The 12958-nt window shown below is 45.6% G+C and overlaps 1 protein-coding gene across 1 annotated transcript; it reads left to right on the forward strand.

The window, feature by feature from the left end:
* Positions 1-961: 961 nt before the first annotated feature.
* TIMMDC1 (translocase of inner mitochondrial membrane domain containing 1) lies at positions 962-6140 on the forward strand (the record flags this gene model as incomplete). Its single annotated transcript, XM_009585059.1, has 5 exons — positions 962-1050; positions 2899-2966; positions 3855-3933; positions 5358-5468; positions 6041-6140. Coding segments are annotated over 5 exons (447 nt in total), but the record flags the coding sequence as incomplete, so codon positions are not given.
* Between the last annotated feature and the right edge of the window lie 6818 nt (positions 6141-12958).

Genomic DNA, 12958 nt, shown 5'->3' on the forward strand with positions numbered 1-12958 from the left:
CCGCCTGACGGCCCCAGCCGCGGGAGGGGGGCCGCTGCGGCCTGCAGTTCGCGGGGAGACGGAGTGACCTTGGTTTTGGAAGATGCGTGACACGCGGCTGCGAGTGGGTGCTAAATGGCTGGTGAATCAAGATGTCTTGAAGAGTCTTTTGGCTTTTAAGTTCCAGTATGTTGGCAAGAGACTTCACTCCCCAGTGTCAGACTGGTGGTGTCCTCTTAGTCGTGTGAGTTCTTGTAAGACCCTTTAAAATTCTTTTGGGTACACCCCACAACAAAGAACATTTGTGACGTTTTATAGACGTATTGGGAGTTTGTTCCTCAATTAAACTGTTGGTTACCTGGATTATTAGGAAGAAAAAACACCTTTAAAAATCTGCCTGATTTTACGTCATTTGCTATTTAGATTTGACCCCAACGTAGCTGCCTGCAAAGTATGGGTGCCTGGCTTCACCCTGTCCTTCTGCTGACTCTCTTGTGTAGCTGCACCCCGACTAAGCACTTACACCACAGGCACTGGAGGAGAGAATTTATTTTCTTCCGTGGTATTAACTGGAATATTTTTAACTTTTATGAAGCTTCTGTTTATCACATCTTTTTAGAAGCCGCTTATTGCCAAACTTTTAAGCGCCAGTGTGCTAAACTGCACAGCTTGATGGTCTCTTAACATTTAAAGTAGGTGGTTATTATTTACTTATTATGGTTATTTATTAATGGTTATTATTTATTAATACTTACGAACTCGTAATAATGAAGAACGAGTTTCTAGTTTGCCCCCCCTTTCCTGTTGGTGGCTGGGGTAAACATGAGCGGCTTTTCCTCTGAAGATGACTGACTTGATCCTTAAGGGTCAGGGTATCGTTCCCGAGTGACATCAGTTTCGTGACCCAAATGGCAGTGGGCCGGTGGTGCCAGCGGGGAGGAGCCGGGCTGCGAGCTGTAACCTGTCTTTTCTCTCCCCCTAGCAATCCGCACATCGTGCTGGTCTCCGGAGTTTCATCCGCTACGGCTGGCGCTGGAGGTGGAGAGTAGCCGTTTTTGTGACAATATTCAAGTGAGTGTTTCCTGATGGTAGTGGGAGAAGAGCTGGCTTATGCTTAAGCACTAGTTAGTAGCCGGGAGCCCTTCGTGCCGGCAGTGATCACAGCCTTGAGAGTACTGGTGATTGATTGAGGCTCAAAGTGTTATGTTAACAGTAAGTCTCATTGATAAGGCATGAACATGAAGAGGATTTAGCCTTTTATAATTATCCCAGAATTGAAATCTTCTAATGAACCAACACAAAAACTAAAATTGGAAAAACCCTGTTCCTTACATCTAATCCATGCTATTATTGACTTCAGTACTCTTCTTCCCTGTACTTGACGGCTTCTTTCTGCTGTTGCTTCATGGCTTTTTTTGCGTTTTTCTCTGGGAGAGTGTTACAGTGTGTTGGCTGTTTCTGGAAGAGCTTTCTATCCCACGCTAATTTTTCTCCTTTTTGTTATGTCTCATTACTCATGGTTTGTATACACGAGCATTACTCACAATTCTTTGTTCTTGTCCTCAAACGTTTGCAGATGATCATCTTGTTATTAAGCAGTCGCTGAACTACCAGTTGTATGTACCTCTTTAGGCCTTCAAATTTTTCCTACAGACACAACCAACACAGAGATAGTGTTCCACTTCTCTGATTTTCTCCCCCAGATGTGTCAGTGTATTTCTGACAATATAGCATCAAACTAAGCACGCTGTTCCGAATAATGCCCTTTTAAACTAGGAATATCTCCTTCCCTGACATTCAAAATGGTAAATTTATGTGTAGTCCTAAAGCTGCATTGACTATATCTGCAGGTACGTTCTGTTTAAATTCCCCTTCTGCTTTTAAGATACCAGCAGTATTGACTCGCATTACTCCGTCTCACTAATTTTTTTGTTCCTTTCTGAATTGCTTCCTCCATCTCTCTTGGTTTCTTTGGCTCCTTTTGGTTTAGTATCTGCTCTTAGGTTTCGTTAGCGTACTGTTTGCTTTCTATCCTGGAGCTTTTGATTTCTTCAGATTTTCCTGGGCTTGACATGTAACCTCGTCATCTTACACCAGATGTCTCCCTGCAGTCAGATCGTCGCCCTTTTTCACCACCCCTTTGTAAAAGGCTTTGAAAGAAGATATTTGCCTCTCAGCATTAATTGTTTCTGTAAAGTCCAAATTGAAGATTTCATCCTGCCCTTGTGCGAATTTTGAGTTTCACAGTTTAAAACCAAATTGTTTAGTTTTACCTTGTGCAAAAGCTAGGGTGACGTTACAGCATTGGGAAGGAGAGGGAGATCGCTGTTGACTTGTAGATGTCATGCAGGAGGCTCGCTAAAGTGCTGGGGAGGATGTGGCTGCTGAACTGAGAACAGAGAGTGTTTTGGGGCTTAACTGCTGTTTTTGGACGAGATGGTGTACCTCCCCTGGCAGGAAATCTCATGCTGCAAGAGTAGGTGACCCTGCTGACATCATGAGTGTGACTGTCTACATCAGGCAAGATCTTACTGACACATGGGTTCAGCTTCTGGGGGTAAAGGTGCTACATCAGGACCGACTGACTGACAGGACCTTTTCATTGCTCAGTTCCTTTTATCCTTGAATATAGGATGGAAAAAAAATCTTTGGTTAAAAAGGAAAAGAAAGAATATCCCAGATCCGGGCTGGGAATCCTGGTATTCCCTGGCTTCTGGCTGTGCAGCTGCCTGCAGTAAAGTCACAGAAATCAAGGCACTTCTGGCTGGCGCGTGTGCGCTCTGGACAGATGGGCAACAAGGCGGTTAGAGGCAACCTGGGGGTTGGCTTAATGAAATCCAGCTTTATTTCAGGCTGTGTTTTGCTACCTGTCTTTTTCCATGTGCAACTGCTGACTTCTTCTGTGCCTTACCTTTGCAGCACGGTGAGCACTGGTCTGTCTGTGTACCGCAATAAAACCACCATCAGTAATTTTGCTTCGGCAGGAGGTAAGACTGCTATAACCTTGTGTGCTTTTCTCTTCGTGATCAAGGGTCATAAACGGGAAAGCATAAGCAGAAATCCGTATCTCTTGGATTTGAGCGGGTCTCTAGCTTCTGTGCCCCGGGGTTTTGTTTCCTGTTCTCCCAACTGCCGTTGTGACTTTGCTCCATTGTTTAACTGCTGCATGCCTTTATTTGTAACAGAGAGATATCGATGCACTTCTGAAACCATTGGGGAGTTTTGCGGTTATCAGTTTATCTTCAAAATACTTGCTGGAGTTTTTTGGATGAAAAATGCTTGTGTAGGGTAAAGGCAACACTTGGTGCATAACCTGCTCTCATAACCACCTGTTTAGCAGGGAAAGCATTTCTTATTTCCGCTCTTTATGACAGTTCAGTGCGCTCTTTGTAAACTACCCTTTTCGTGCTAAGTTTTGCATGTCCACTTTTGGCAAGAGGGCTCTGGGTAAGTGATCTGCTTCAGTTCTATAGGCTTTATTGCCCTTACGGTTGGATACGTGTTTTACTGATCTTTTCTGCCTTACGTGGCAGCTACTATTATTAGCTGTTGTTGAATAGCAAATAAAAGGGGGAGGGACCATGCTCCAGCCTGGAGAGAGCTCGGTTTTACTTTCATAGATACCTTTACTTCTTAGCATTTCTTGGGGAGTTTTTCTGAAGCAGAAGGAGCTTTGCGCAATGTTTTAGCGCAGAGACCAAGGTGACTGTATGGTGAGGGTCCCTCCCACTGGCCAAGGCACTTGGTTTCTGCTCTGTTAAAAGTGGATGTCAGCTCACAGAGAGGAGAAATGCAGCAAAGCAGCTCCCTCTGTCTGTATGTAATGGCTGGTGGGGGGGCTGTTTGTGGTTTCAGTGGGTTTGTGGTTTTTTTAGCCTTCACAGGAGCCCTTTTCAGAATGCACTTGGGCCTGCAGGCACTGGCAGGTGGCTTCGTGTTCGGAACAGCGTTCGGGTGAGTTGCGACTGCTGCCGATGAGTGATCGAGACACAGCTACTCTTTAAGGGTGTTAGTCAGCAGCCTCACATACCAAGCCTTGAATTGTAGGTGGGGCTACAGAAAACTCCCTTCCTCTCTTGCCTTGAGGAATTTTCTGTATCTCTCTTGGGACCTCATGATGATGACTTTTCTTCCAACCTTTAAACTATTTTTTTTTCTTCTTTTTTTCTTGATTTGTGTTTTGCTGCTTCCTCAATGATAAGAACTCAGTGCTCTCAATAGAGCGTCTTGCTTGCTGCTATTTGCTTATTAGAGGCAACACTAACTACTGTTAAATAGGAAATTATGAGGATGGGTTATAGACATGTCTCCTGACGCCCTTCCTTGGCATGGTCACTGATGAGCCCAATGGTTGTGCGCAGAACCGTTGGACATCTGTTTTACGGAACTGTGTTGTCTGTGGGTAAAGGCAGAAGTGTAAGACACAGCTTCTGGGCTCCCTTCTCAGCTTCATCAGCAACTGCTCCTGCAGCAGCTCAGAATCCAGATGGCACACAAGGGGTGTTGGATGTCATGATGACACCTTTTGAAAAAGGGGGCACCCTGGGAACGGCCAGCCCCTAGGTTAGGAATCTGTGTAAAAATGTTTTTTTTACAAAATAGGCTCCATCAAAGCCAAAATATGGAGCAGCAGCCAATAGGAAATGCTGAGGAAGAAGCTGCGTGGTTGGGCTGCACAACCCAAGGCTGTAAGGTGGCACATCTCTTCGTGTATGTCTTGCAGTCATGTATCTCCTAAAGCTCCGAGGGGCATGGAGGAACCCACAGTTCTCTCTCCGGGGCTCTGTCTGTCAAGATAATGACCTCTTAACTCAGGAGAAGTCTGACTTTTCAAGCAGAACTGGGATTTCTTCTCAAAGTGCTGGCTTGTGAATATCCTTACAAGTGAATTTGGGGATCCTGCCTGGACAAGAGGATGAGCTTTATGTGTGCTACTTAGCACCGACAAGGTGGTGTCAGCTGTGGGCGTGCCTGGAAGCAGCCTAGGGAGCTTTACCAATGAAAACACAAGTACCTCCAGAGCTGGACAGAAGCTAAGCAGGGGTGTGACTGTCTAAATTATGGGTGAGGTGATCTGCAGGGGTTGTTTGGGCACCTTAAATCCTTCCACCCCTCTGCCCTATGTGTGCCTATCAACGAGTAAATTCAAAATATGTTATCGAAGGGGCTACAGTGAGTCACAGCTGAAGACTGGCTGTATTTGGTGGCTGACACTAGAATAGGAGCACCTTAGCCCGTGGTGTGATACGAGTACTGGGGAACGTTATGCTCCACTGATCTGGTGGCTGGGCCCTGCATGCTCCTTTTGCTGATGCCGGTAAGTTATTACTGTTGTGTGTCCCCTGGGTGACTTGTGACTTTTCTGCTTCCTCCTCTAGGATCTCTGCGGGGGGCCTCTTAATGGTAATGCAGAAGCTTGCTGGTGAGACCTTGCAGGAGAAGAGAAATCGTGAGTGCAGGGAGCTGTATGAACAGAAGTTAGCGGAGTGGTAAGGAACAGCTCTGCCTGTTCGAGTCTTTGACTAGAAGTGTGTCTAGGTCTGTGTGGTTCAAACATTTAAAGAAACCGTGACACACTAGGTTTTCTAAACCTCGGTTCTTCTGCTCTTGGTTTTCGGTGTGTTTCACTCACCTGTCTGAGAACTGCTGATTTCGTCTTCTCAGCCTTAGATGTTGCTGCTTATTTTGTAACAAGGTATTTTGTTCAGAATTCATGCCCACCCTGGCCCAGTAACTCTGCATCAGTTTTTCACTTTTGCGGTGGCTGAGAAGACAAGTAGGACAAGCATATTAGTATTTCTTTACCAAAATTGAGAGAAGCCAGAACTCTGGCTTTTCCTTCATTGCTGCCTTCTTTCCATCCCTGTTAAAGAGAGGAAAGAAGAAGGACAGCTGGAGGCTTTGGGGAGAAAAGGGTATGACACTGGTTGCGTGACTTACTAAAACTCACAAATAGTGCCACTTCTAGAAGAAACTTTTCAAGAGTTGGGATTCTGCAGTGATGCTTTTGTCAGGAGGATACAGGCATAAAATTACTTTGTGCTCTCTCTTCTCTCGTTAGGCAATCCAGGCTCAGTGTGACTGAAGTCTTAGGCCAAATGGAAAGCAACACCCAGGGAGGACCGGAGGCAGAGAGAGCAAGAGAATCTAGGAGCTACTGAGTCTTCCCCAGATCTCTGTTGTAAGCAGCTACAAAGTATTTTGATTCTGCTCCTAAAAAGTCTTCAGTCAAGGGGTCATGGAAATCGTCTGTGAACGCAGTTATATCCTGTGTACTTGCGAAAAAGCATTTTGCTGAAAACATTGTCGATGGATGCATATCGCTGCACAAGAGCTTGGAAGGGCCAAACCTGTTCCACCTGAGAAGGTGGAAATGCAGACTCTGCAGGTTAGGAAGCGTCATCTAGGTTTGGAAGGGGGGGAGGGCAGTCCCAGAGCCTCGTCTAGAACCCATTTCACTGCTGAAAATGTCCAAACCACAACGATGTAGAAATATTCAAGGTAAGGGAGCCTATGAATAGTTTGGATGCTAAAGGTACCCTGGTTCCAATTACGCTCTGGTGAAAGCCGCTCTTCAGACAGCGCCTGAAGGTCTTGCTGTCGAAGCGCAATACAGGCAGCGCCAGAGCAGTGGTTCTCCTCCTCTCGCCACCCACCTCCCACAGCCTGGCTTGGCCTGGCTGGGACCCATGCTGTTTTGCTGGTGGTGGTTTCTTCAGGCTTTTTGCAGAAAAAACACACTTGATTCCTACAGTACTTGGGGTATTTTGCAGTCAATGTTGAGGAAGGATGGAGGAGCTGGGAATGATACGGAAATGCCCTGAAAAAGACATGTTTGGGGTTCCTCAATAAAAGGGTGGCTGAGGGGGCCACAGAAAGGATGACTTGTTTCTGGTGGTCATGGTGGAAGAATTGGCACTGTGGACAGTTTTAACAACAATAAAAAGGCCTCTAATTTCATTTGAAGGTTGGAAATTAGGGGATGACCTTCAGGGGAAATGTGGTTCAAGACATTCAATAAAGCCATCTAGCAGTGGTGATTGTGTCCGTAAGCTCTTTGTGTTAGCACAGTATGTACTTTACGTTAGTACAGTATTTGCATTAGAGAAACATACTTGAGTGATACCCCATGAGAAGAGCTCTATCAAAGATCCCACCAGCGAGCAATAAAGTCTGGTGGCGATGTCAGACATTCCTCTATCTGGGCAGTAACAAAGACAAGAGCCAGGAGAGTGCCAGCTCTGTTTATTATTTTGTACCAGGGATCAACTGTTAAGCCATAGCTCTTACCTGTGGGTAGGGCTGAGGGTAATGTCATAATGGTCTGTACCCAGAAGGGCCAGGTGGCCCATCACCATTTCCCTCAAAGTGAAGGTCAGAATTCTGGTCCCCTTTCTCTGAGTTTTTTCTCCTGTGAAAGAGAATTACATCCAGGCAGGGGTTTCGGGCCTCCTTCCCACAAGAAAAGAGTAGTCAGTCTGTTCTGGTTGAATGCTTTTCTCCATAACAGCTGATTACTGTTGATTGAAATAGGAACAGTCGATTCCACACAGCGTTTTCCACCCACCCAAAGCAGATTTTTGGCACAGCTTGCTTCCGAGGTGGTGGTGTGTTTTCGGACTTCTGAAATGAGCATTTTATTTTTTGAACACCTCAGTGATCGGGGTTGTCATCAACTGGCTTTGATTTTCCTTTTCTATGTGTAAGTGAAAGATCTGAATAAGCAGAGGTATGGAGATGTCTCTCCCCCTTCCTTTTTTAAGCTCTGCATGCAGTGGTGACAGTAGTGTTACTGTCCTCTGTCCCCTCAAAAAAACAAAATAGCAGGCCTTTCTGAGTCCCTTTTTTCCCATTGTGGTCACACAGCAATGTTTTATCTTTTTCTGGTTTTTTCTCTTCTTTTTTTGCTGTTACATCCCCACCCAATATCCCACACTCTTACCTGTACAGGAGTTCTGATGACATTTAGCTGTGTCATTGCTCAGTCTTTCTCTATTCCTATTTAGTGACATTTGATGTGATGTCTAAAGAATACTAATTTTCGTGTGTCTGACCACTGATGCAGGGATGTTCTTCCATGGGAGGGTAGGCAGAGCCAAGGTGTAGCAGTTGTGTGAATTTTCTCTCTGTGTAAGGAAGAAAGGAAGGGCTGCTAGATGTCCTTATGCTGCGCATTAGCAAGGGGAAGCAGAGACTTCCATCTGCGCTGAAGATTAGCAGCCATTTTTTGCTCTGTTTCCTAAAGTTACCTGCACTTCCTCCTTTCTTGTATTCAAAGTCACTGTCCGAACGGGGAGTGAAGAGTTGGTTCAGAGCTTATTTGTTGAATACAAATGTAAGGGATTCCTCACGCTCCACTCCCTCCCGCCCCCTGCAAAAGCACAGCACTAAAGTTATCGGTCCTCCACTTTCAGAGTAGGTAACACAAGTAGCAGGGATACAGCGAGAACATCTTACACTGGCTTTTGCTTTTGCAGAGAAGCTCCCTTTTTGGGAGGGAGAAGGACGACCTGTGGCAAACTGAGTGTTGAGCACCATAGCTACACTGCTCGGTTAATCCCTGACAAACTGACAGACATGAGATATGTGGAAGTTACAGGTTGGGTACCTGAGTGCCATTTTGTCATTGCTGTTGAGCACACCAAACAGGGCTGTGTCTTGATGCCAGCTGTACCTGTTACAGCTTTGTCAGCCAGCTGCCTCACCTACCTTGATGCTACACAGCGTATGTTTTTAGCAGCTGCGAAATGGTGGCTGGGGCTCGTGTGAAGAAGTGAAAGGCTCTACCACTTCTCAGCACGTAGAACAGACATCTTTTATTACTGAGGAAAGGAAACTGAGTTTACTATTTATTTTTTGATACAATTAAAAGAGGAACCCTGGGAAAAAGTGTTATATACAAAATACCTGTGATAAACAGAGCAGCTCACCTGGTACAAAGACCCAGATATTAAGCTGAAAAGGTCTCTCAGAAACCATTTGTGTGCAATTCACTGAATACAGCATAAGGCAATAGGAAACATGATTCATAGTATAAGTGCTTAAGGAAAAAATAAACTGAACAACCCGCCCATCAAGAATATAAAAACAAACTGATGCTAGACATATTTGTCAGCGAAACTTTTCGTTTCCTCTAGGAGTTAAAGTGTCACAGGAGTCTGTGGTGATGTAGAAAGGTTCGGCACAGTGCAAAAGACAAACCCTTCTCCAGGAGGCTGTGCAATCATCAGTCAGGAGCAGAAGCAGAGCAGGGGATAATCAGAGGGAAGATGTTGTGCCGGTACAACTGCCAGAGCTGCGGTGTGGTTGGTAAGGTGGAAATGCATTGTGGTTATAGGAGGGAAGGAAGCACAATGCTGAAAATGAGCAAAGTAAATACAAAAAGAGGGTGTTCAGCCTGCAAGAAGCTAGTAGTATGTGCTGGAAGGAGCAAGCATAGACTGAAAGAAAAGGAAACTTGAAGAATATGAGACACTGTTGCCCGTACACCAAGTCCTGCAATAAGGTCAGGCTGCCTTTTGGAAACGTTGCTTTCTGTGTCACCTGTGTTCTGCTTGCAGCCAGAATGCACACGTGCAAAGAGTATTTTTTCCTTATCACCCACCTTGTTTCCTTTTCTCTGTCAAAAAACCCTCCATAAGAATGTTCTGACGTTCCCATTTAACTTAATACAATGGGAAAGCAGTAAAAAAGCTGGTGGGGCAGCATGACTCTGCAGGAGTGGAGAGGGAGCAGTGTCTTATTTTTTACTAGTGACTTGATCCCTTAGCCTCTCATAGCTCAATCCTCTATAAACCGCTTTTAGTCCTCCTATTTCCTCCCGCGATTTCTCTCTCAGTATGTACCTGCTAGAAAAAAGTGAAATGGATGGAATATTTCTTTGCTGTGTCCTAGCAAGATAAACAGCTCAAGCAACAAAACATCCCACAAAGAGGATGGCTTTCAGACTTTGGTCTGCCCTGCTAACTACACACATGGATAGAACAGTAAGGGAATGGGTACAGCTTGCAGTGGGACAGAGCAAAAAGGAAGAACAAACCTGTCAAACTCAGGGCGGGGTTGAGTTAGGTTAGTATGCAGTTGCTTAGGAAGCTCGTTGGGGCTTGGGTTTTTTTCTTCTTTTCCCCTCAAAATGAGAAACCACTTTCCTACACAGTAGGCAAGAATATCACCCAGATCAGATGAGTCCTATCCAATGTTAGCACCCTGTAGGGAACTTCCTTCAAGTCCTGGCTGGGTAGAGAGAACGCTGGCAGAAAGCAGCAGCATTCAATGCAATGTAAATCCCTATGTCGCTGTGAGAGACTCCCAAGAATCTGGAGAGCCTACCCGAACACATATTTCTAGGCAAATGTACGAACAAGAGCAGACCTATGTTTATGAAGCAAGGCCCTGAGTTACATTTCATTACAGTAGATACATGTGAGATAACCACTGAGTGTTACAGAAATTTAAATGGGGCTTTACAGGTGTGGGTAGGAAGGAATGCGTATAAAAGCTTGTACTTGTGTACGCGCAAAGGTGTGCACGTGCGTGCACTCACCAGCCACCACCAGCGGGCTGCGCTGTGTCAGATGTGCTCCTGTATCTCTGAGTAATTTAACGGAGGAGCTGTATCTTGGTACCCGGGTTGGCAAGGCCATCCTTTCAGGAGAGAAAGGTTATGAAAACTTCTGCCATTGCTGCAGATAAGCAATATTGGTTATCTGTTAGGTGTGCCATCAGCATGTGTCATTCCCTAAAAAGGCTTGTAACACTGAAAACAAGCATGAGGCATATAGTCCCACCTCAAGGTGCTCTTTCATGAAAAGTGTGTGCATTATTGCCTCTTTAGGGGAGAAGGGACATGTATCTGTAATGGTCAAGTCCAAATCCAAAGTCCTCCAGCACGAAGAACAGTACTGGCAGATACCTGTGCGAGGCTGAATATGAAAGAAGTTTTAGCTGCTCCCAGTCGCAACACGGAGGCACAGCCTGACTTGAGATTGTGTGTCGGGGTCTGGGGTCTCCCAAAGGCCAGCTCTGCATTACTAAAGGGGTAGGTGGGTGTGGGCTACCTGCTAGGGCTCTGCAGGCCCCCTGATCTTCATAGAGGCAGCATCAAAGCCAGAGGATCCCAAACTCTTGAACTGGTGTGTTGATGCTGATGACACTTCACTTCTGCCCCGTTGCAGGAACACGGAGGGTCTTCCCAGTGGGAATTCCAGTGACCCCGTTGTAACGAGATCACCCCATAGCTTCTGTGGCGTAGGTGGGGTTTTATATTAATTCACACAAGATTATGTTGTCAGTCTTCTTGAGCAGAGTTTTCTACTGCTGTCATCCCCTTTCAGAGAGCCAAAGGGTCAATGCAATAAGGATTGCTGTACAACGAACAGTGGGGACTGCAGTGTGGAATACACAGGATAAGAAACCTGAAGGACACAAAGAAAAGATTTTACTGATTTTCCCCCCCTTCTTCTTAATCCTAAATGTAAGCCAGAATGTTGCAGAGCCGAGACAGACGGGGATCACCTGCGATAGCCCTCCACAAGAGGGCTCCTATTACAGTAAAGACAGAGCAGTTCAGAGCTACACAGCTCAAGACGGGCACTGCAGTCAGCTACAGACTGGCTCAACGCTTACTGTGAAAACCTTTGGACCATACAGAGGTGCTATCCCTCTGCAAAGTGAGGACGACTAATGAATGCGCTACCCTATTTAAGCAGCAATAGGACATGGCTCAGTGCATCACATAGTTATGAGATGACAGTCAGCCACTAAGGAAGCACAGCTTCCATCCCTGTCTACAGCCGTTCCAGGCACTGGAGTTGGGAAACATCAGCCACTTATAGAAGAAGCCTGGCAAACTTTTATAACAAAAGAGGAATGTGGCAGAATGGATTTATTCAGTAGGTGAACTCCCGCCACTCCCATCACAAAACCCCCCAGAATTCATGCTAACCAAGGCTCTAGTATCTGTTCCAGATAGGGCCTTCCCCAGAGGAAAACATGAGTGGGTGCTCAAGTTTGGAAATGAGATGAGTGGTCTGAATGATAGTTTCCCCTCCTTTCCATTTCAAAAATGTTAAGCTTTTAGATTACTGCAATGTACAGTGTGACAAATTCATGACTTCTAGGATTCTACAGCTGTTACTCTACAGCATTACCCTGGCAATTCAGCATGCTGTAGTTGAGAGCAGGAAATGCAGTCACCTGGATAATGATGCGAATAAGAAGAATAAGAACAATTAGCTGCTAATCTTTCCTTAAGTCTCTTGACCTGAATAACGTCTTTTTGGAAGACACAGCCCTGAATACAGCTGAGCTTTCAAGCCAAAATGAATATAATGCTTTGTAGTCATGAAACCTTGGTAAGCCAGACTTTTCCCCAGCCCATCCTTCAGAACACCTCATTATTGAAAGCAACTCCTTTTAAAATATGAGCGTTTCCTGGGCAAGTCTTAGAGGGGAAACTTTTCCTTCTCCTTTCCTCCTGCTGCTGAAAGGAATGGAGATATCTCAGAAGTGGACTGGCATTGCTAATCTTACTGGGAAAGCTGGAGTTGTTCTCTTGTTGTTCACCTCTCCCTCACCACCATTTGGTCAATACTTCCTTTCTGTCATCAGTGATGTTCTCGTGTTTGTGCATCAGATCAGGCACGTGGCTCACAGGGCGTCAGCCAGAAATAACCTCTAGGGGATGAAGCCACATGTGGGAGCTGTTGTAGTGATGAGCTACTCACAAATGAGTCCAACAGGACAGGAACTAAAGGACTGCCCAGTTCTTACTTGGGAGGCCCACAAAATGAGCACAATGGCAGTGGCAGGGGATGTCACTGCAGATCCTGATAGATGGATGACCGTGCCACAAACCCACCTCTCAGATATTAACCAGCTGCCTTACACAGGTTCAGAGGAGACACTGACAGTCAAAGTTGTCAAATGTTCCTTCTCTTTCATCTCTCTCTCTCTTCATCCCCATTTAGTCCCTAAAAAT

The sequence above is a fragment of the Fulmarus glacialis genome, unplaced genomic scaffold (assembly GCF_000690835.1).
Source record: "Fulmarus glacialis isolate BGI_N327 unplaced genomic scaffold, ASM69083v1 scaffold16669, whole genome shotgun sequence".
In the NCBI taxonomy this organism is placed as follows: domain Eukaryota; kingdom Metazoa; phylum Chordata; class Aves; order Procellariiformes; family Procellariidae; genus Fulmarus; species Fulmarus glacialis.